General features: G+C 41.3%; 1 protein-coding gene across 2 annotated transcripts; it reads right to left on the bottom strand.

Moving 5' to 3' along the window:
* Window positions 1-21,082: 21,082 nt before the first annotated feature.
* Window positions 21,083-23,912, bottom strand: cenpx (centromere protein X). Of its 2 annotated transcripts, none has more exons than XM_017425344.3 (5): window positions 23,809-23,912; window positions 23,283-23,334; window positions 23,149-23,202; window positions 22,973-23,073; window positions 21,083-22,441 (listed from the first exon to the last, which is right to left on the bottom strand). In XM_017425344.3, exons 1-5 carry the CDS (start codon window positions 23,842-23,844, stop codon window positions 22,427-22,429), a joined length of 258 nt encoding a protein of 85 aa, XP_017280833.1. In that variant the 5' UTR covers window positions 23,845-23,912; the 3' UTR covers window positions 21,083-22,426. The 2 variants fall into 2 exon arrangements, with proteins under 2 accessions (XP_017280833.1, XP_017280834.1); XM_017425345.3 differs by having other exon boundaries at window positions 22,973-23,061.
* Window positions 23,913-24,033: the final 121 nt, after the last annotated feature.

The following is a 24,033-nucleotide window of genomic DNA, read 5'->3' as shown; positions in this document are numbered from 1 at the left end:
CCACTCGAGGAGACCTAACTTGGAAAACCTCTTTCATGTTGTGGAAAAGTGATGAACTTCTGTTGTAGTTTATTGCTGGTGTGATTTTTTAAAAGCAACCCCCCACCACCCCCCTCCTTGGCTCTTTGAAGTGAGAATGGGTCTGTTTTTGTCTACAGTGTCACCACGTAGAGGACCACTGCCCGTCTGTTTCTTGTCTGCCACTGGATCAGATGAAATTCTTTTTCCAGCGCTCAGACTCGTCTGGCTGAACACCAAATGTAATTCTGTAAACAGGTGCTGGAGAAGCTCTGAAGAAGCGATGTTTTGCTTTGTGAAATTTCAAAAGCCAAAGTAAAACTTTCAGAACATTGAAAACCAGCAGTCCTTGAATGAATGCATATCGTTTGCAGCGTTGCGTGCCAAAGTTTTACACGAAGATGTCGTGTGATGTGTTAGCGCTCAGAGTAAATGCTGGGGATGACTCTCAGCTACTACCGCGCCAGATTTTATTTCAGTATCTGGAACACTGACTGAGTTAGAGCCATTTTTGTGTTTCCTATGGTCAGGTGACTATGACGGCCATCTCAAAAAAGGCTGACTTCAAAAGATAATAAGTTGTAGATGTACATCTAAGATTACTAAAGTTGTCCAGTGAATCATGAGATATTTTGCTAACAGACAGGGTTGACTCCAATTGTTATTGCCAGTGTTTTAAATGATAATCTGTTAGTTCTCAAAGGATGCTATAAGGAGGACTCTCAGCTACTACGAATGAAGTTTCATTGAAATTTGTTCAATGATTCATCAGATATTTTGCAAACAGACAGAGAAACAAACAGGCATTTAAATGATCCTTTGTGGCGGTGGATGATAAGGAAACACTGAAAATGGAAGAGAAAAAGAAGCAGTACTTGAATAACAGCTGACTGAACTGAGATCCTATAAAGCAACAAATACAGTAGTTGTATGCATAGAAATGATATTATTCATTGGTTTAATATATTGGGTTTAGCAGCTGCAGTGTGTGCTTACAAACCCTGCTACACTCAGGTATACGCTCATATCTCAAGTATGTATTTAGAAAAACTAAATTGTACTTTTAACATATGGTTATTTATTGATTTCTGCTCACTTTCTGTGTTTCTCGACTCGTAGAACTTTTATGTTGAAGACATTTTCCAGTCAAGCCCCCTGAGAGCGTGCAGGTGTTTCCACACATTTCACTGACATAAAACTTGGATTTTATGTTAGTCGACCCAACTGATCAAATTCTGGTAATAAAAAAGGAGGTCTGTTGCAGTGTTTTGTAATGCAAACATCATAACTGGCACAAAATGAGGAGTTACTTAGTGAATCCAAGAGAAATGCACCCCAGTTTGCTGGAAAATTTCAAACACTTTCCACCTTTTTTTCCTGAGCATTACCCTTTTACAAGTTTTTAACCATTTTTTTAAACAGTGATTTGTGCTTCAATACTAAAAAATGGAATAAGGTATGGTTAGGTGTTTTCAGGGAGCATGGAAATAAGCTAAGCTAACCACCTCTAACTTCAATTTGAGACATTTTCTTGTGTAACTTTTAGAAAAGAGTTTATAAAAATGTATTTAATGATCATCTTTTCTCTGACTTTCTGCTAATATTATCACCCATGCCACCATGCTGCATGAAGCCAAAGCTTCTTTACGTTTTTATGGTACAAACTGATAAATTTGCCCTGCGGCAACACGTGTCAAATTCTTGCTCTGACAGCTGTTTGGTTTTTTTGTGGTTTTTTAAGGCTAGCTAAAACAAAGGAAGGAATCATTTTCCCCTTTTTCATTATTTTTACTGATTGAAGTGTTGCTTTCTGATGCTATTTCAGCTCCAAGAAGAGCTTCAAAATAGTGCTCTTTCCAAGCACTGACATATAAACTTGTTTTATTGCTCAGATGTAAGTTTGCGGGCAAACATAACACAGGAAGACAAAGAGACAGGCATTTTTTTGATTTCCTCCCAATAAATGTTTGGCTTCGTAACAATATTGTCTAATGTGGCTTTTGAGGATCTGGGTAGTTCTCGCTCTGTGGTGTGCCGGAGGGCTTGTTCGTTTGTGTAATAAGGTGGTAATCTGTCTACAAGGAGGATCTCCCTCAAATCTGAAGCGGACTGTGTCTAATGCCTCTGATGAAACTTCAATCCTCTGGTCTATATTAGTGGTTAAAGTGATATAATGATCTGTCTCAGCTGTGTTGACTGTTCCTTGTCTTCTGTTGGGCTGTTTGTTTGTGTTTTTGATCTGTTTCTGATATTAGACCCTAAAACTACTGGGTCCTCCGAGGAACGAGCGTAAATTGCATCCAAAAGAGCAGCAAGCAGGGAAGTCCACGCTGACCTACGGTCCCGCCGGACTTTGCTGTATTTGTTAGGCCTTTTTCAGGGTGTTGTGGACTTTCCATCTGTGGCACTGCAGGATCATCAGAGAAAAACAACATCAACATCGACGTTACGGGGAAGGGAGGGAGACTGAAAAACATGATCCACTCCGCAGTGTGTTTGAAATGTTAACTAAAGAAAACAAGCGGGCTAATGGTTTAGTATTTAGATATTTTCTTTGGTGGCTTTGAAGTCAGTGCCTATGGTGTATGTCAACCCCAGGCAGCTCTGAAAAGTAGCCTGACTGTGAATATAAAGATACCAGAATAAGCTCAATCCCACCTCTGACATGGAGACAATTTCATTTAGACCCCTCCCTCTAGGACAGGGTCTTGCTTCTAACTATATTAGGGCAGAAAATAAAGACATTTGCTTTGGAACCGGACATTAATATCACTGCTTTTATGGTAAATTCAGCATGGGAGAAATAAGTTCTCTTCCATCATAGTGAAGAGAGAACTTAACCAAACTTAAAGTGTTCCCCTACAAGGACAAAGCTTTTTGTTTTTTTCTCTTGAGAATTTTAGTTTCCAGTTTTGCTCCATAGTTCTAGTGAATTTGTTCAAAAAATGCGCTGTTTTTTTTTAAAAAAAGGCTCACTTTCAGGCCAAAAGTCTACTGACCAGGTCGACACACTACTCCACTACTCATTCTGCTAATTGTCCAGCATAATAATGAGCAGAAAAGTTGTTGAGCGTTTAAAAAACCCAACCCAAACTATCTATGTGGCTCAGTAACAGCAGAGTTTACTGGTTGTGTCTATTGGAGACTACTTTGCAACTCAAAATAGCAAGAAAATAGTGAAAACATAGGCACATTTTTGGTTGCAGACTCACTGAATTCTGGGTGTTTGCAATCAAACCATTTATTTCAGACATGTTAAGCTGCACATACAAAATAGTCACAGTCTGTTTTGAACAGGTTGCAAAACTGTATTCTAGTTGTTGCACATTATTGCACTACTCACCTCGGCCCACTTTATACCCACATTCATGATTTAATCTACTGGAGCACACTTTTCAAATGAAATTAGGCAGATTTGGGCCAGTTTGCAATAATTCTTACTTACCATCATTGTGATTTTTAGACCAGGAAATGTTTTGTGTCAGAGGAGAGCTCCCATGATGGAGTCTAAATATAAGTTCTAGTGGCCCTGAGATGCAAACTCAAGTGACAAGATTGCGCACAAAGCTGACAACTCCCCAGAATACTTTTGAGACATTTTGGAGACTCGCTTTCGAATGCCAAGTAGTCGCAGCCCAGTAAGATCCTGGCTTCCAAAAGTTCAGAGTTTTACTGCAGCCTACCACTCCTGCGTGGTAGTTTGCTTCTGTCTGTGTGGATCTACATGTGCATGTGTATGATTGTGTGGACTGTGTGTGGTGGGGGTGGTGGTTATTACTGCTTCTCGTTGGTTGCGGTGCAGTCCTGTCTGTTCTGTGGGACATCTGTGGGTTGCGTGATGGGCTTTGTGGAACGGTTCTCTGATGGGGGAGTTAAACAGGCACAGTCACGAGCTCTACCAGATGCCGTGGGCACAAGTGGCCGTGTCTCTTTGAGGCTTCACATACACGCACATTTGACAACACCCTACAGCACACATGCACACACAAAAACATAAAGAACGCTCAGTTAAACCACAGGCAGAAATCCTTGCTAGATTTACTTCATCCAGTAAAAATGCTTCACGAAATAACCTGTAGCATGGATGTTTCCTCAATCCCACAAAGCTGATCAAATCCCAGAAAGCTATGATTGAGTTTTTCTGAAACCGCCTGTGTGTTTTAGTTTTTATTGGCACAACATTGCACGTTTGATTCACTCTGATCAAAACAGCTCCCAACATTAATTGCAGCTCATACAGTTTCTGAAAGGCTTTACACAGCAGCCAAAATCGTAGTTTTATGCCTAATCTGCAGCTCTCCAACACTTTAATAGCCGCTTTTTTATGTTTATGGATTTATCCTATTTTAGGTTGGAGAGGGTAACTGTGCGGGTGACTGTGTGTGTTTTATCTCCATCTTAAAAAGCAAGCCATAAACCTTCCTGAAGACCAGAACATCCATTACAACTGCCAAGCTCTTTTGTACAAAGCAGCACAGAATCCCACAAAAGATGTGTCGTTTGGTGGGAAATTATGTGACACTGACTGGAAAACGTTGTGTAGTGGATTAGTTACTGTACGGTTCTTTTTGAGTCTATATCCGAAACATTGTCATCTCCCCCCACACATCAGATCCTGATAGATTTTAAATGATTTTAAAGGGCATAGCAGGATAATGAAGACCAGAGTGTAAACAGGCCAGTGATGTTAAAAAGAGAGGAAAACACTCGGGGAAATCAAACGAGTCTTTTCAACTTTGATGTTCCTCTCTTTCATTCTAAGCTGCCGTAGTTTAAGACATTTTATTGGTCTTCCACTGAGTCTTCTTCCCGCCACCAATTTTTCACAGGCAAAATTGAGATTTGAGCGGCACAAACAGGCAGCATATCCCTATAAGGTTTAAATTCCCTGTGCACAGTGAAGCATCTTTTCTATACTTTCTTATAGTATCCAAGTCATCTGTTCACTCAGACTGAAAGGATTTGAATCTAATAGACATATCTGTCATGTGTTTTCAGTTACAGTCAGAAAGGGGTCGAAATGTCAAGTTGTAGCCGACTTCATTAAATGTTTTTGATGCAGATTTGACAGCTTAGATCAAATTGGTCATCCTGAATGGTTTGCAATGTGCATAAAAACACACTCCTAACATCTTTTGAATTTTGGTTGTTTTTTTCCTCCCCCTTTCTGTTTCATGGTTCCGTTACAAAAAAGCAGAACTGCGCCCATCGCAGTGCCATGGGAGGCCCAACTGCTTTGGCAGGCAGGCTCTGTCCGTCAGAGCGGTTGTTCTTTTATGAGATTAGATGAAAGCGTGGGAAATACGAAACGCGTTTGATCACCGGAGACCAAGCTGCTTTACTGGTGAACCCAACGCCTCGGCTTAGACCTGGCAGGACATCACCTACAGTGGCTTGAGAGGAAGATAAAGATGAAATGTGGCCTCAAGCTTGATGCCAAACCTTCAGCTCCTGTCTGACCTTTTGCTGTTTTCTTTACTGTGAGAAACTAGAGGCTTAGCATTCTTTGAAGGAATGCATATCACCCGCCACTCTTCATGTGAGTTTTAGACAAGGAACATGTTAAGTTATTCAGCTATAGGTGTACATCAAATTATTCATTTCTGTAAGCTTCATTAAAATCCATTCAGTGATTCATGAGATGTTTTGTGAGCAGACGAACAAGGTTACCTCCAACAGTTGACGCCAAAGTTTTAGGCAAAGAACTTTCACATTGAGTGGCACATACAGTAGAGTATGTTGTGAATGACTGTCAGCTACAACCAAACCAAAGTTCAGCACAATCTCTCTAAATTTGACTGACTTATAACCATTTTTGTGTTCTTGAATGTCAGTGTGCTGTGGTGGCCAACTTCCATTTGGTTGGCAGTGAAAGTTAATCAGTTTTAGTCACAATGATCTTTTCGTGAAAGGTTCATTTAAATCTACTCAATGATTCATGAGATATTTTGCTAACAGACAGACAGAATTGAAGTCTAAATAGGTAATGGAAAATTTAAAATAAAGACCTTTTGCAATCTCTCAGTTCTCTGAATACGCATTGGTGGTCAGCCTCAGCTTCTACCAAACTAAATTTTAGTTTATTATCTGTAAAATGGACTGAGTTATAGCCAGTATTTTAATGTCACTTGGCCATTTTGAATTGGGTTGACCCCAATTCTTTCTGAGAGTTTCATTAAAATCTGTCCAGTGATTCAGGAGATATTATTGTCTGACTTCGCCTTTCAGAGGTGGGCGACAACTAAGAACTCTTGGTCTAATGTAATATTACATTGGTCTAATATAATGTTATATACAACACTTGAGTTCAACAATGCAGAATTATTAGCCTTCTTGTCAAATTAAATGGAAAAATCTGTTTTTGATTTTGAGCATTACATCATGGAATAACTCGGTTTTACCTGAGCATGGTGGAGTTACATCACATATGGTAATGATTGATTAATGATTTTGTTAGTTTTATTGCCACTTGGCAACTTGGAGCAGCTTTAAAGAGGCACCTGTCTTCTTTTCAAGCACTGCATAGTAAGAACCTGTTAATAAGTTGACAACATTTTTACTGGAAGACAGCATAACTCTCGTTGTGCAATCTTTATTCACCACAAATTGGGTTTTTTTTCACTCCCTCCCACAGAGCACATTCTGACAAACAACCTTCAAAGACCAAAACCGCAAGGAAAAACAACCACAAGAACTTCATGTACCTGCTCCAGTCCATTTCTTTCATTTTACAATTTTTTCTTTTGTCTTAAATCCAATAACTGGACTACTTATCAATCATGCAGAAAAACGGCAAAAAATCGAGACATTTTTCAGGCGCTGAAACATTTCTCCCTGTCTTTGTGTGTCCGAAAGATATTCCTTTGATGCCTAAAAGGGATGGAGAAAAGACCCACTGGAAACCACAGCAGTCAATGGCATGTTTTAAAGGAGACAAAACATTTAACAAAAGACAGAATAGGATAAAGGATGTACTTGCTTCAAAGGTCTTACTGTAAGTGTAATTTTCTAAAGGGCTGGGTTGCCCCCGTTCTGTAATTAAGTTCTTCACATTGGGTTTGTCTGGAATTAAAAGGACTATTGCCACTTTTCAACAAGGATGTTTTTATATGTCTATGTTTGTCTGTGGTGAGGGATGAAAGGGAGATGCCTTCCTCCGTCTCCTAAAAACTCTTTGCCCGAGTGGAAAGTAGACAAGGAAGAGGCTCTGGTGTGTTTGAACTTCTGTCTCGTGCCTTCCTCATCTTTGACCAGTCAACAGAGGTGGTTTCCTTTTTATTGTGCGCCTGACACTGTGATGCTTTTGTTTTCTCTCCATAAACTCAGACCAGATTACTCTTGATGACAGTAAGGACAATGTCAATGGTGTTTGTCTGTCTAGAGATTGTAATGTCTCCTCCTCGTCCCTCACGCTTGAACCTTCTTGTGGCACGTTAATATATTTCCCAGGTTCAAGGCTTTACAATATGCAGTGTCTGATTTATGTTTACTACATAGAGTGTCTCCAATTTGACATTAGTGCAGTGCCTTTCGCTCCGGAACAACTCGGAATGACAATCTTTTTCAAGTATCCTACAAAGTGAAAATCTGATGACAGCACTTGAGACTAGTGGACTGTAAAGCATTATCTGTGGTTCCGTGGTTTCGTCCTCAAAGTACAGCTCCAGGGCAGATCTTAGACTTCAATCACAACCCCTGCTCTGCTTCCAGAGCACTTATGAAACGACAGTGATGCACTGACATCAGACACGAACGCTGTGCTAGAAAACCCAAAGCAGAAATATAATAATGATAATAATGATGATACAATAAGACAGGGGGCTGATTTTCCCGAAAGCTCTGATTTATTGGAGCCAATAAGTTGGATCTTAAGTATGTTTTTTTTTTTTTTGGAGACATGATGTCTTCCTGATGAACGATAGTCTGCAGCATTCTTCAAAGGCACTTAAGATGTATAATTAATAACAGAAATCAGTCACTTGAAATTACAGAAGAGGACACTCAGGTCTCTTTGAACCCATCAAAAATCAGATGACTTGTGGTCCTGTAATTAGCCAAGACTAGAGAAACTGGGTTGGGTTGGCTTTACTCTATACCCACCACCTACCACAAGACTCTCCACCCAACACTTCAGACTAAGGGAAAAATGTTTTTTTCTTGAAGATGAGACATGACACATTGATTTTCCTCAGTCCTCAAAAATATGTCCTCAATCAAACAGCCGTACACTCAAAGCCTTGATGCCTGCTGACAGTGTCCCTCTGTCTATTATGGGGCTTTTCAGTCAGTTGGGTGTATGTGATGAGCCACAAGCCTCAGCTAGACTCTCCGGTGGTGTCTGAGGCCTTCATGTGGTGTTTCAGTAACCCCCCTCTTCCTCTACCCCCCACAATTTGTTTCTGGCCCCCATGGTTTGTATCTCAGGCGACACAGTGCAGGCATCGCATGCTTCCCTGAGCTCTGCCAGCTTTGTTTACGTCTCCCCCTTCCAGCTACGACGGTAAAAGGTCTTTCAGAAACACGAGAGCTAAATTTAGAGCAGGCCTATCATTTTCAGGATCATTTAAGAGTAAAGCTGCAGCTTGCTCAGAGCTACTCTGTCCCATTACAAGCCTGCAACACAGACAATGGCATAAATTGTAGGAGGTATGACCAAATGTTTATTATATTTGCACTGCAATCAGGAATTTGGACCAATGAAAGAGGCCACATTTTGCTTACTTGTTTAAGACATTGCCATTAGAAGTCTCCTACTTTTTAAAGGGTTGGAACAAAGTCCTTCTGTCCCTTTTTGTTGTTTCCATAACAATAGTGCCATGAAAGTCTCAGCAAAAAGAGTTCCATCTTTTGCTCTTTTCTCTGTGGGTGGTCTCATGAGGGAGCCATCTGATTAGTCTAGGACCTAGGTTAATCGTTTGATTACAATTCACCATCTTTAAAGTGCTTGTGTTCATGAACCGATTACGTGAACGAGGGCACCTCGTCCTCATTAAAGGTCTGATATTTTAGTTTTCAAATAAAGATATTTACACCAGTGAATAAAGTTTATGCGCGTATAAATGTAGATTAGACAATCTTTCAGCTGTAATTGCACTTTTTGTGTGTGTCTGGAGAGCTTTTAAGTATTTGAGTAGAGTGTGATCTGCTTAAAAGAGATGACTCGAGGGCTTTGGAAAAAGAAACACCGCAAAATACGCAAATGCTCGCTCATGGTGACGCAATTATCTGTGAGGGAAATCCAAAAAGGCTGGTTGGGTTGCACATGTATCATTCTCATAGAAACGCTGCAGCCAAGCTGTCACAACTATGATCATAAGCCAAAATGACTTTTACAACTTGGAGTCTGGCCCTTTGTGTTACTTCCAAAGACTCAGGCGTTCACTGTCTGCAGCTGTCAAGGATGGCGGTGGCGAGCAGGTGCACACATCTTGTTTCACCATGACAATCAGGGTAAAAGTAATGGTTGAGATCATGATGTGTTTCCAAATCACTGCATTCTTTCCTATCTTCACTGTCGCCTCTGCTTTGTTTGCCTGTACAGGGACAGTAGATTAGCTTCCTCAGTTTTCATGTGACCTCAGCTGTGTTTGATTTTTGCCTGCTTGAAATTGGCCGTGGGGTTAACAGTGAGTCCTTTGATCAGTCTCACCAGAAATTGGACTTGTTTATCTTGTTTATCTAATGATGGCCCCTTAATAAGAGGGGGGTGGGGGGGGGTGCATACATTAGGCAGGGGCATGCCTTGATGAGGGCCTTGATAGCTTCAGGACACTTCAGGAACAGGATCTTGTAATAGTCGGAGGTGAAGGAAAGATGATTACAGATGTGACTGAAGGGCATCTGAACGTTGTCTCTCTCAGCAAACACTTATCTGACTCTGTACAGATGGCCCCTTGTCGTCATCAAAAAGCACAACGGTGCCAAAACCTTTTCCCTCCTTCTCCTCTTTGTAGCTCTCTGAGATTGACAGTTATTGATGTTGACGGCCTGTTGCAGTCTGTAAGTGCAGGATAATCAATGAGCTTCTCAGCTGAGATTTTGCACCCTGCTCTTGTGTTCATTGACTTGCTGATGGAGATGTGGGGAAACTGTGCGGGTAGACAGTCAGGCCCCATTGCATCGCTTTCCTGGCTCGACCTCAGGCCCCCGAAATGAAAGCCTTCCTCTTCCACACTGCAGCTGGACTTTGGGGAGCCTGCAGAGGGCCTGTTTATTTGTGCAACAACATAATCAGGAGGGTTTATCGTTACACGACCTACCCTTTGCACCTTTCCACTCTCCGCCAGATCCATTCTCTCTGTTCCCATCAGCTCCCCTCCCCTTCTCTTTAGCATCTACCTTTCACCACCCTCAATCTTTTTTTTCTTTTTTTCTTTTGAGCCTCATCATTATCCAAATCCTTGCGCTGACCCCTGTTGACCTTAGGATTTGTTTGATGTGGTCTCGGCATGAAAAGAGAAGCAGAAAAGTTGAAAGTTTATTGTTTTAAAGGGTACATTTCCAGGACTGCAGTTTTCGAAATAAACTTTCCATGTCTTTACCTAAGAGACTGTGGAACTTGGTGTGTGTGAGACATCTTATGGGCTTAAAGTTCTCTTGCACCATCAGCCAGGATGCGCTCTGATGTTGGTCGACATATGCAGTCTTTGTACTGGCTTTGTACTGCCTTAACATGCTAATAATTTAGTCTGTTATGTTGTTGTTGTTGTTGAAATCATGAAATTCCTTCAGTTAAAAGTCAAGTAAACAGGCTCACACATGTGGCTGCAATATTTCAGTTCCTCTGTCCAGATGAGTTTTCTCAATGGGGAAAAAAAAACATTGTTTCCATACATTTTCCGTCAGCATTTCCTGGAAATGATAGAATTCTCTAAAGATTTTGATAATTGAATAGAAACATCAAGAAAACTAATTACTCACCATGAATTATTAATCATTTTATAAATCTTTTGTTTAATAAACTATTTTCTTTGGTCTTGTTCTTTTTTGTTGTTTGATCTTTTAATACAGTCCTGCATCCAAAATAAATACCACAAGCCATGCATGCACATTTAATAGGAAGTTTTGACAAGTCAGTTATGCAGAAAACCTGATTAAACTAAAATTTGGCGTGAACACAGTTGAAAGTTATCCTCAACACAAACTCCAAGCACATGTTCTTTGTATAAAACTTTGCCTTTAACTACTGGAGTCAACCTTGTCCATTTGTTAGCAAGGCATCTCATTTCTTTTTTTTAATTAAAACTTTCAAAAGGAAAACACAAAAGTGGCATTACCTCAGTCGATTTTACATACAGCTCAAATTTAACATAGTAGTAGTAGTAGTTGGAAGCCATTCCCAACACATAGTTTGAGCACAAACAGACTGTGTGAGATCTTGAAATATCATCTGAAGTCACACTTTTAAAATTTGACCAAAATGGCGATAACTTTTCTCAACATAAGATGATTTTAGTCTAAAACCCTGGCATCAACGGCAGCGGGCAATATGCACTCCTTCAAGGAATGGAAGGCTGTTAATTTAAATCAGTCGGTAATTTCATTCATGCTGGCGGTTTTGATCTAATTCGGACTTATTTAAATTGCTCCAATTTACAAAAAAAGTCATCTCAGGGCACCTAAACAACTCATTTTCTTCCATTAATGTCTGGAGCTCATCCTGCTCTCTCATTGAGAAGAAGTTCCAAGTGCTTTTCCAATCTATGCCGCCTCTTATTCCACTGTTTGTCTCAGGAGACAGACAGGCGGGTTGAGCTCTGGGCTGGGCTGCCTTCTGAACAACAGCATCCCCAGTGCGCTCCGCTCTGCACCGAAGAAGCATCTTGTTTTTCAACTGGTGGTTTCCTTAAGCCACAGCATTTGATGTGGGTTTCCCTTAATCACACAACATGCTCTCTAAACATGAGCCACATTCATCTTAGCTCCATGACTTCTGCTCTCCCTCCCCGGTTTTGGTGAGTTATTGTGCAACCGAGTAAGTGAGACAGGAGAAAGACAATGGTCTGGATCTCTGAACAAAGTGATTTTGATCTGGTCAATCCGGCAATTAGCCCATTAAGGGTGGAATGAACCTCTAATCCTTGATTGGACATATGGTCTTTGTAGTCCTAATGTGTCTCTTCCTCTCATGTCCACATGTGATGGGACACAGAGTGAGTATTAAACGGATGCCTAAGATGGAAGCCTAACATTAAGATGGAGATGCTCTTTGAGGCTGAGGACTTTTAATTAGAAGCTGAGGGCATGATGCAGTCGTGTTTCCTTCATCTTGCTGAATAGAGGGGTTGACTGGAGACCTGGTGCCAAGCTCTGGAGTCAGCGTGTCACTGGCGGGCACTTTGTGGGGAAGAGACGAGGCGTGCTGCCATGCCTAGGATGACTCTATGGGAGTCCCACATAGGGGGGGGTGTAGATGAAAGGCTTTTGTCTCCCTAAAGCCCTCCCTTCCACCTTCCCCATGGTGTTCTGAGTGACAGGGCAGTGAGCGGAGAATAGAACTAGAATAACAAGACTGGTTGTTAACATCATTCATTGATGAACCTTCAAGGGCATCCCGTGAGATCAAAGCCAGGCATTCAGTCTGAAAGTATGACATTGTCTTACACAACAATCTAGCTGTCCGCCAATTCAGCTGTCAGTGAGTGAGGAAGTGGTCAGGAATGGCAAAGGAAGGCCTTTCACTGTCTCCTAATGGGCTTTGATGGTCCAGGACAAAGAAAGTGTCATTATGGGCTTATCCAAAGCCTAATGTCTTTGTTTATGTGTTTGTTGTTGTCATTAAGCCAAGAATGACCCATCCCTCACCTTTTCATCACACTAAATGATGATGAATGTCCTAGATAAGGTCTGCCATCTTCTTTCTCTTTCTTTCCTCCTGTATAGAGCAGCTTGCTTCTTTAAACTAGCTCATTTTCCTGCCCTCTCCAGGGTGCTGCTGTGCAAATCTCTCATCCCTTCGGAGACTTCTTTATTTTTAATTTTGTTTTTTGTTGTTGTTGTTTTTTTGGATTTTTTTTTAGGCGCTCTGCATTTACACCCATTCAGCTCTTTGATGTTGTTGCCCGGGTGCTGCCGGACAAAAGAGCCTCCATCAGCTGGACTTAAGGATGGGGTGGCAGGGGGGTTACGAGAGTGGATTGGTGAATAAAGAATCAAAGTAACTGGAATGGGGGGCCTGCCGGTGGAGGACTCGATGTGAGACCATGAACCGTGCACCCCTCACAGTCACAGTCCCACAGGCCTGTAGTTCACTGTTGTCATTCTTTTTTTTTCTCTCTGTCCTGTGTTAAATCAGTCTGTAGTCATGCTTGTTCATGTCCGTGTTGGCGCTGTATGTTTTCATTCCTCACAAAAAGACTCATATTTTATTTCTTGCATTCAGGGTGATGTGAAAGACCACCAGCTGCTGTTGGGCCAAGAAAAACTGTCTGTGCCGTGCACCTTGCACCATGGCTCTGCAAACCAACCTTTCTTTCCCTAATGTCTGCTTGGACTTTCACAGCAAGGGCTACTGATGCCACAGCAGCCCTTCACACCCCCATAGCTGCAAAGTGACAGTTTGCACTCCCTCAGCCCATCAAATCCCTGCAGGACCACTCAGGTTCACTGAAGGCAAATTTGTGCAGCTGCCTTTGGTGGTGCCGACACAGCGGCCCCCTTTTTTTTTTTTTTTTGCCAAGGGCCTCATTAAACCTGAAAACATCCCCTTCAGCCTGGATTTTATTGTTCAGTTGGCCGAATGTTTAATTGTAATTAAAGGCATCAACAAGGTGCCGCTATTAATGTCACTGAGAACCAACAGAGGCGTTTCAAAAACTTTAAAAATGACTTTTTATCCTTTTATGTAACTAAATAAAAGATACAGTCAAGCTGGGTCAACGTTCTTGGTATAACACATTCAAAAAAACAGTTCAAAGGACAAAGCAACAACACAAAAAGTGTCTAACAGAATGAAAAGAGCTGAATAAGGTGTGTCTTAAAAGAATAGTCTACATACATGTGTGTTTGTCAGAATATATTCAAAACACATTTAAAAAATGACTAGACTATTCATTTAAGGTTCCACTAAGTTCAATGATAGTTGCAGACTAGTAGTGGTTCACTCTCCCTACTTTTACAGCTTTGTATTTCTTTACAACCCAACTCTATTTCTATTTTTACCCCATTGTTGGTAGCGCCTGGTTTGAAACACTGACTACATCAGCCTGGGTTTCAAGCAAACTGACCGGACACTCAGGAAAACACTTCAGAGCACTGATTTGTTACCAATTTGTGCTTTCGTAGCCTTTTATGAAGCACTGATAAAAGTGTTATTTTTAAATGAATTTTCCATTTCAGTGTTTACAGTTACAAGACACAGTATTTTCAAGAATCGGTATAGTTTGGAGCTATTTAAAAAAAAAAAACAGCCAGATCTAATATTTTCACCTGTTTGATCTCAACAATTCCCTCCTGAGCATTTCCATGGCATGCAAAGTGGAAAACTCAGGTAATGCAGGTGGTTCCCAGGTTGTGTTCCACTGTAATTAGCAGATCAAAGCACAATGTTCTGTGTCACTTGTTTAACACGCCCCACGTATATACAGTCATCAATCTGTTTAGATCCCAGAACCACAAGGCTTGCTCCTCTATGGATTTACTTTTGAGCATACATCTTCACTTTTTATTTGTTTGCTTGTGTGCAGTCACGAAACAAGCAGAGGGTGGAGAGCATGGGCTCCACATGCTGGAAGGGTTCGGCTCTGTAAGCCACCTGGGCTGCCGAAAGACTCCCGACTGGAAATGGCCATAGCACAGATGAATGAAAAGTGTGTAAACAGTCTGCAAGCTATCACTGTGAGCGAGGTGGAAGGATGCAACCTTAACATCTGTCCCACAAGCTCCACTTGAGAGCAATTAGGCCATATTTATGGGCTGTGCAGTAAACAGATCCACAGCTTATCTTGTTGCGGTCAGTTTTGCTGCAGCTGGTTTCGGGGGACAACAGAAGGTTTCAAAGGTTTCGGCTGCTGGAGAAGTCTTTGGTATAGATGGATACAACTCTGAGAAACATGTCTGGGACATTTCATTGTTAGTTTTCAACTCAGAAAAAGTGCAGAAATCAAATAAAGTTCACAAAGATCTCACCCAAGACTTCAAACACACTGTAAAATAATAAAAGGAAGTCTGGCAATCAAACATGGCCGTGTTTGTCCATCTCTATCATTACCACATATGAGGGATTTTCCATTTTCAAAATCATGTCTGTAGCCATATAAGACAGACTTAAGTAGTTTATTCAGCTGTGGATGAACAAGGTCCGCTTCCCTTCTCTGTGTCACGAATGCAGAGAAATGTAAAACGGTTCTGATGGATGTTTTTGTAACATCCTCGCAAACCATCTGACCTTCCTTTTTACACTGAGACAATATTTCTTCAACTAAGAAAGATGAAGGAAGGAGATAAGATGGCTGTCAGCAAATACAACGTTTCATGACCCCAGCATACGGTAAGTAACGAATCCATTTCAGTTTGTTTTCAACACCAGGCCCAGAAGCTCAACACCCCAATAAAAGAGGATCCAAAACCTTTTCTGCTTCTGAGCCACAATATACCAGAGCCAGACACGTCCAACCCCAACCACTGCTGAGTGAATAAAAGCTTGGCTGTTAAGCTAATTAATGATTATTTATGTGATTATTCCATAAACAAGTTACATTTTAGAACTAGATAGCTCCCTGGGCTGAATTCAATATGAATGAATTCCTGGAGATCTATTATTAACATTGCAGAGTTTTACATGAAGTTCTGCATCATAAAACCTTGAATTCAAACCTGCCTCTGAAGTCTTGAACAGAAAAATAATAATGCAATACTGTTTACTGTTGTAATTTCACAAATTATGACAAAGTTTTTAGCCATTAGGCAAGTATTAAATAACCATCATTTAATACATCTAACAGGGTTTAATTAAGAAAAATAAAAACTTGTTTTTTTTTTTCCCATGAAAAATAAGTGGCAGTTCTAAAGTTTTAACAAGCCCGTACAACCCCATTCCTGAAAAAGTGGGGACATTGTGTAAAATGTGAATAATAACAGATGATTTGCAAATCTCAAAAATACAGATTTTATTTACAGTGGAAGACATTAATGGTGTAAAAACTGATTTGTTAGCTGAAACAGTTGATATTTACTGTGTTCCATAGTGAATAAAATACAGGTTTATGAGATTTGCAGATTGTTGCATTTTGTCTTTATTTACATTTTACACAATGTCTCAATTATTGGGGAAATGGGGTTGGAGAAGATTATAGTTTTAACACATTTCACCAATTTTTTATCAGTAGTTTAATTATTATGTACAATTTCATATTGTACATTTAAATCATGTCTTTGAATGGTTATTCCTTTGAAAGATCTTTATCTAGCCTGGAAAATAAAACTAGCAGCTCACTTTAGAACTCTTCAGCAAAAGCTCATTTCAGTACAATCAATTATCCTAATGTCACGCTTTTGACCTTAGATTATTTGATGTTTACATTTGAAATAATACTTTTGGGGCAGCTTTGTTAGATGAATATGGAGTTGATTTAATCAGTGCTGTTAAAGACCTTGCAGCCCGTCGTAGTGCCACGCTAAATGAACTGTTTCTTCCTTTGATCCAATTTCCTCGGTCAGGCAACAATTGTAAGTCAACTAAGTTCTCATTTCCACGCAGCTCCACGGTTCAGTGACTCAGGATCCTGGGCCCGGGGTGGCAGCTCCCTGGTGCTAATAGTAAGATCAGCATTGGGCTGGGGTGGGAGGGGAGGGGGGAGGTATGAGAAGACTAAAAGGGACACCTGGCCTTTTCTCTTTGAGCATTCAGACATGTCCCGGCTGTGGCTTCTGACAGAATCAGGATGCAGGATATTGCACTTCCACTGGTGTGCGTTCTGAATCTCCTCAACCCATGTAGAGAATGATTTTTTTTTTTTAAAAGGATATCTGGTTGCACAAATCTGTGCTTTTATTTGTGATAGAAGCAGGGCTGTAACAATATAGATTTACTTCACAATAATTTCTATTTAAAAACATAAAGAACTTAAACCTGATTTGGTCTTAAACAGATTTTTTTTTAAATTGTGTGTGTGTGTATGTTTATCACCGTATTAAGGATAACTGCAAACTAGTCAAAGTCAAACAAGATAAAAGACAGAAGATTAGCTGTTTAGTCAACACCCTTTCAGATGGACACCATAAAAGCCCAGTAAGTCAAACTGAACAGAGCCGATCTGTCCGTCTCTGTCTCCATGTGTTGTTGGATGTCTGGTTTCTCGCAGCCCGAGCAACGGAGCAGGTTTTTGAACATGCCGGTGCTTTGTTTTACGCACAGAGAAGCAAGAATTCCAGCGGCCCCTTTGAAGCCCTTCTAAATTTATTGTTGTTTTTGCAGGAGAGGCATTATTTTAAATTACAGTTCATTGGGAGTGGATCTGCTCCTTTGCTGTTTTTGGCGGGGGGTTGCGTTTTATGTCTGGAAACTGACATTACCCTTTCCATTCTGTTAGCTGAAGGAAGAACAAATCTGGTTAAGAGTGGTGCCTTCTATCAAAGGGCAAAGGTTGCTTGTGTCGGCACCCTGACTGTTAGAAATTCTCCCAAAGGTTAAAGGCATTTAAAGCTTTCTTGGACCTATCCCTCCAGGACTCGTGCATCATTCAAGATGAAGTTGTGTGATGTGTTAACTCCGTTCTCCTCTTCCACAGACAAACTGTTTTTCCAGCAGCTCTAGTTTATTTCCAGTCTGGTATTAGGACAGATGACAGTAAATTACCTCCAGTTCCCCCTTTTTGATGCCAGAGAATCAAAATGAGTCCAAGTTCCTTTTTTATTTCTCTTGTTGTCAAAGAGAAAAGACACCTCTCGGTACACAGTCCCATTAGTTGTAAGATGAGCAAATTACACACACCAACTTGTATTAATTATCAAAGCTTCTGTGTCCAGTTCTACAGATGTAAAACAGCCTCGGGTTGGCAATCTTTGAACTCAGCATTGCCCCACAACCAAGTGCAAGTGGACTGGAGTCCCAATCCTGTACCAATATCTTTGCTTTAAAGTGAATCACAAGAGATTACAGCTCAGGTTTGCACAACGCAACAGAGAGGAAGCTGTTAAAGACAAGGACCAACACTGCACCATGACCTCTAACCCTCACATCCTGACCTTTCTTACAATCTAACATGAACCCTTGACTACATGAAAGCTGTCTTGTTGACTCACTTGGGCTAATTTAGAGTCCCCCCTCCACCCCCACCACCACTGTGAGGACAGACATCTAACATGCTGACTTCTGGATATGTGGAAGAAACCCAAGACCTGGACTAACATGGACCATTAGACCTCAGACTAACATGTATTTACAGAGAAGGCTTGGGATTTTTAAGGGATAATCACACGTGAAAACTAAAGTTTCATCAGTCTGGTAATATAATTTCCATTCTTATTTCAGTTAGATATCAAAGTCTGGTGACAAACTGCCCTATTTTTTACCCATCCCGTCCACTTTACAGTTGGCACCACTGGAGCAAATATTAGCCCGTTGCTGAGCGTTTCATGTCTGCCAATGAAGTCCTGTAAGAAATCTCACAAAGGCCAACCTCACACTGCGCCACCTGCCACCAGCTGAAAAGATTTTGGTCATTATTTGGCTTCTTTTTAAATATCACTAAACACTGGCCCTTTCATCCTTGCTAATGACCTTCGGGTTCCCAGCGTCTCTAAGCGTGACTGACGGATCTGGTGAGTATTTTTACATCGCCGCTTTTGATGAGTCCCAAAAATAGAGCACGCTGCTGACCTCCACCTCGTTTGACGTCACCTCGCCTGACCTACGTCTCTATTTTTAGATGCACCAAAATTTAATTGAACTGTCTTGTTTGAGTTCGCGCAACGTTACGCAAGGGGATTACGCTGTTTTTGCTGCCCCTACCTCCGATCAGAGGAGCGAAGTGAAGATGGAGGGTAGAGGCGGCTGCAGGTGGACAACTGGGGGTAATGCAGTTAAAGTAAGTGCTCCAGAAATAACCCAGCTGCTGGCTTAATTGCACATCTCTCTTGCTCCCTTTCCCCCCCTCTTCAGCTGCGTGCCAAGGTCTTTGACCTTATCATCCACCTCACTGGTTCCGGAAGAGTCCTTTCCGTCCCCCGTGGCTAGCAAAGCTCCGGCCGATCCACGGAGCACAGCAGCAGATCATCGCCAGCTTCAGACTAACAGCCAAGCGCCACAACAGTTTAGGAGTGATCCAGCAGAGCGCCAGAGTGGCTCAAACTCCCAGGTATGTTCTAATCATCCCCAGCGTGGGCCTCAGGTGCTCCTCAGCCCACGGATCCCAGGCCCCTTATGAGAGGCCCAGGGCCTCCCAGAAATCCATGAATGGATGAATATATACATCGAGCGGCGGTGCCGTTCTCGCATTTGCATTCTCTTCACACGCAAGCTCTCGGTGGAACGCATCTGCGGCAGTGGTTTGTTTTGTTTATGTATAAACATGAGCAACTTTTCATGTGTTAAGAGAGTCTCATGTGGGGCATCCGAGAGGAATGCACAAACTCTGCATCCCCTGCAGCATTCCTGCATGGTTAGACAGTTCCATGCCCATGAGGGGGCCACAAGGGGCCCCTGTCTCCTGAGCACTAATGCATCACAGCCCCCAGACGAAGCACAACGTTCACGCGAGCACATACGTTCCACAACACATGCATGGCACCGTTTTCTTCTGTTTTTTTTTTTTAATTCTATATGTGCAGCTGAAGAGATGAGGGGGAAAGTAACACTTATGGCAGAAGACACCTGTTGCTGCACCAAGGGTCGACATTTCCTGATGTCTTTGCTCTGAAGACAGACGAGTTAAATAAACAAAAAAAAAAAAAACTTCAATAAATTAAAGACCTAGTATTCCTTGAAGGAATGCATATTGCCTGCCTCCTTTCATGCCAGAGTTTTAAACTAAGATCATCTCATGTTGAAATTAGGACAGAGTTGTAGCTGTTTTTATAAAATAATGTTGTGTGTAATCTCCCGCTCAAAGTATGTGTTGTGAATGATTTCCAGCTACTGCCACAGAACATTTTGGGTCAATATGTATAAGATGAACTATTTTTACAATAATAGCATTACTGTCTGCCTTCGCCTTTTGGAAGCAAGCAATAAAAAGCAGCAGGTCCATAGATATGAGCAAACGTGCAGCTTTAACGAGAACGTAAATGTATATTATTATATGCATGCATTCACAGGAAAAGTCCTCGTTTTATGTTCCACGTTAAGCCACTGCTCTGATGTAGCTCGTACACGTTAGCTGCTACATCCAGCAGCCCCAGAAAACGCATGCATCACGTTGACTTTTCATCGAAGGAACTTTCATTTGGATCCGAGAACAAAGAAGCTTTGAGATGACAGAAAGTTGGGAGAGACGCGAGAAGCTGTGTCAATCTTGTAAAAACAAACTGCAACCGCAGGCCGGTGAGTGGAGAATTAAGGAGGAAAAACCGGCTCAGATCCCAGCGTATTCTCACGGGGACTCTTCATCGAGACAACTCCACCCCAGACTAACATTTTGGTACACGGGGATTATTCATACCTAGCTGAATTATTGCTCTCATTTTTCACTTTAGGCAAAATCACACCTACAAAGAGGAAGGGCCCCAAAAGTCTCTCCAAAACCTTATCTCGAGCAACAAGATCTCCATGTAACACTGAAACTCTGATTCCGATTGCAGAGTTGTCCAAAACCCCAGTAAGAAGGCTGGAGGCGGCTCAGCCTTCATCTCCTGGGAGAGACTTCTCACTTTAGAGCTTCTCCAAAGCGTCTGGACGAGCTGTCGACACTCCCTGCCTTTAATGTATGATCAAGAAAAGCCTTAACTCATTACTTTCAAGGGCGCCCCTCCCCATTCTTGTCCTAACCGTTCTCGTATGTTTAATAATGCCGCCTTCACATGTAATTTGTTCCGTTAAGATGCATAAGGGGAAGAGTCATACGGTAGTGCGCCTCGGTGCCAGCACAGAATCCTGCGACGACTCAGATTTCAGGAGACATGGAAAAGATTTGTGGAAATATGACTGTTTATTTTTGAGGTGCAACAGTTAACACTTTGGAAAAAAATCCATGTCACATCCAAAAAAATACTTTAAAAATATTTTAGAAGTGGAGTACAGACCTTTCTGTGGCAATGAGCAAAAATGTAAACAACGATGCAGCTTTTGATATTTAAAGCCAACATTAAAGACTATAATCAAGACCAGAACTCAAACTCTTTATTGAACAGGAATCAGTTCTCCGGCCCAGGAACGTTCATGGCATCATTAAACTAAACATCACTCGACCAAACTGAACTCATCCCGACAACCTGCTTTAGAAGTCGCCCCTGGGAAACACAAACCCAGCCTGGACCTTACTTTAAAAAAAAAAAAAGGTGCAAGGTCAAATTCCAGGTGCCGTGTCGTTGAACACCTAGTCGAGCCCGGGTTCTTGACTTTCGCTTAAGTTGCTTCCAGCTGTACGTGAACGCAGTGAGTCACCCAGGAGCCACACAAATAAACAGTGTGAGGTGTTCTGCAGCGATGCTGACTCACAGTAAAGACACTCTGGTCAAAGACACCGCTGGTGGAAAAACATAAGAGCCACTTGGGTTAGGAAACCCCACATTAGCCTCTCTCTTGTAGGCCTAACTCGCCCCCCCTCTCTCGCTGCTGCGATGAAAGTAGAGAAAGCACCTCTGCTCCTCGCCTCTTTTGTTTATTTACCTTCAGAATTACACCCTGCTCCTCTTGGACCATGTTCCAATGTGTTTTGTTATGTTTCCTTTCAAACAGAATATCTATGCGTGTGGTCTCTGGCCGTGTTTGGCTAAAGCATGCACACATACAAGCGTGCGCACGCACACACACACACTTCAATTCAACTTTCCCCCTGTGCCAGAGCTCCCCTTTGCCCTTCCCCCTACCTCTAACCAAACATCGCAGGACAGCAAAAGGGAACTTCAAAGTGGCCGGAGGGGGTACTCCTTTTTTTCCTGGCACTTGTCATCATCTAAGGGACTGGCTGCTCCCCTTATTACTCTAATTGCTTCCAACTGCTCCTGGAGGCTTTGATGAAGGGCGCCACGGAGCATGCTGGAAGCACCTGTTGTTCCACAGATGAGCACAGGTGGCCCTTATTGGTGAAAGTGGTGGGGAGGCGACTGGACAACACTGCCGCTTTCAACGGGGGAAAAAAATTATTTTAAAAAATCCCAAAACTTAAACAAAATACAAAAATGGGGAATCTTAGATTTGGGGTATTTATGAAATTGCAGTTCTATTTTGAAAACGACAACAAAGAAAACATATCAGCACAATAAAGTTTGTGGAAATGTCTTGGCAGCTCTCTGGCTCCATCTAGTGGCTTTCTTAGAAATCCAGAAGCTGCAATGAAGAAAAACACAACTCTGATGAGAAAACAAACAAACAGTTGTTGAAAAAAAGTGTTTATATGTGTTGTGTAAAATAGTACACAACAGACAACGATAATTTAATCCTATGTTTTTAAATTTCAGGGGATTGCTATGTTGAGCTGGAAGTCAGAGTTCTCAGAAACACAAAACGAGGATCTCTTTCAGGGTAGCTCGATCACCAGCTTCAGTCATAAGCTGCTGAGTTTCAATTACCTGTCAGTAAGAAGTACAACTTGTTTACTTGTTCTGTTCCTAATGAGATCCCAACGAGAAAAATCAGAGCGTAACAACATTTATATGTCGTCGTAGAATAAAGTCTGAGTTTTCCACCCTGTAACTTTATTTACTGGATCAGTGTCTTGAGTAAAAAAACAAAAAAACATGGAACAAGGACAGGAGTAATAAGCAATAACACAAAGGCTGCATTTACACAAAATAATAAAGATGCACGCCTCTTGAATAGTAAATAGTAAAACTAAGTTTAGCCTGTTGAGCTGCATACCAGTTGTGGCAGAATCTTTTCAAAATGCTCGATCTCGACTTGGTTGCAGTCCTCCGATTCGGCTTGTTTCTGTGATCTCACAGCAGCCTCTGGGGATAAGACTTTTTACCATAACGTAGCCCAACTTATACACTGTGACTTTTAATGCATACAACAAATCACACAAAATAACTTACCTTGTACAAAAACTTTTAGCATTTCTGCCATGAGCAGTGCAGCATCACCACTTACTGTAACACAAACCAACATTTGTTTAGTCAATAAACAAACAGAAAACTAGGTCTTATGGCAACAAATATATTCAACTCACGTTTAGTTTTGTCCTCCTTAAAGAAACTTGATAGAAGCGTGTTAATAGTTTCCTGTTTGAAACAATATAAATAATATCTTCCAGCATAAATATTTTTTGTGTCAATCAATAAATAAATAGGCGAACATTATTTAGGTGCTAAAATACACTAAGCTTTTCTATGTTTACTTATTGCAGCTTCTCTGCTTTTATTTTGGAAATTCTTCGTAGCGCTACTGTTTCCGCCTACCAAACCAGCTTGAAAAAAGTGATGTTTTCTGCAATAGCTGTGGACTTTCTAAACGCTTTCATAAAGAACAGTAAATATAGAGCAATTTGGTGAATCGTTAAGAATAGGTCTTTAATTCGGCGTACTTATTTTCAGGTCATTCACCCGAATATTCAGAATATTAAACGAAATTAGGGTTAGTAGGTTGTAAAAGCTGAACATAAAACAAGCTAATGACAGAATAGGCAGAGTTGTTTTATATTTTAAAAAGTAAGCGTAAACTAACATAGTAAAGACAGCGATATTCGTTTCTCCTACCTTTCTAAAACTAATTTCTTCCTCCTTTGCCGCCATGTTTTCTCGCCGACAGAGGAACCTAGGAACTTGGCGCTTCACACAAGCATTGGCTGTTCATCCGTGACGTCATATCCACGTCGCACGTCACCGAATGCAAGACTCCGGAAATCATTTAGTTTTGTTTTACGTTAAAATCTACATCACAAGTTCTTTTTCTTGCTTTTGTTAAACTTCAATCAATTAGTC

This window comes from Kryptolebias marmoratus, linkage group LG12, assembly GCF_001649575.2.
Source record: "Kryptolebias marmoratus isolate JLee-2015 linkage group LG12, ASM164957v2, whole genome shotgun sequence".
Taxonomy (NCBI): domain Eukaryota; kingdom Metazoa; phylum Chordata; class Actinopteri; order Cyprinodontiformes; family Rivulidae; genus Kryptolebias; species Kryptolebias marmoratus.
The sequence above is the reverse complement of the archived record's forward strand: the minus strand, read 5'-3'. Positions and strand labels throughout refer to the sequence as shown.

Excerpts from the sequence above, each read along its gene's own strand:
- cenpx (XM_017425344.3), bottom strand. The coding sequence starts at position 23,844 with ATGGCGGCAAAGGAGGAAGAAATTAGTTTTAGAAAG. Across the intron at positions 23,335-23,808 it reads AAGAAATTAGTTTTAGAAAG|GAAACTATTAACACGCTTCT; the intron begins GTAGGAGAAACG and ends TGTTTCAAACAG. Across the intron at positions 23,074-23,148 it reads GCTAAAAGTTTTTGTACAAG|TCTTATCCCCAGAGGCTGCT; the intron begins GTAAGTTATTTT and ends TATGGTAAAAAG.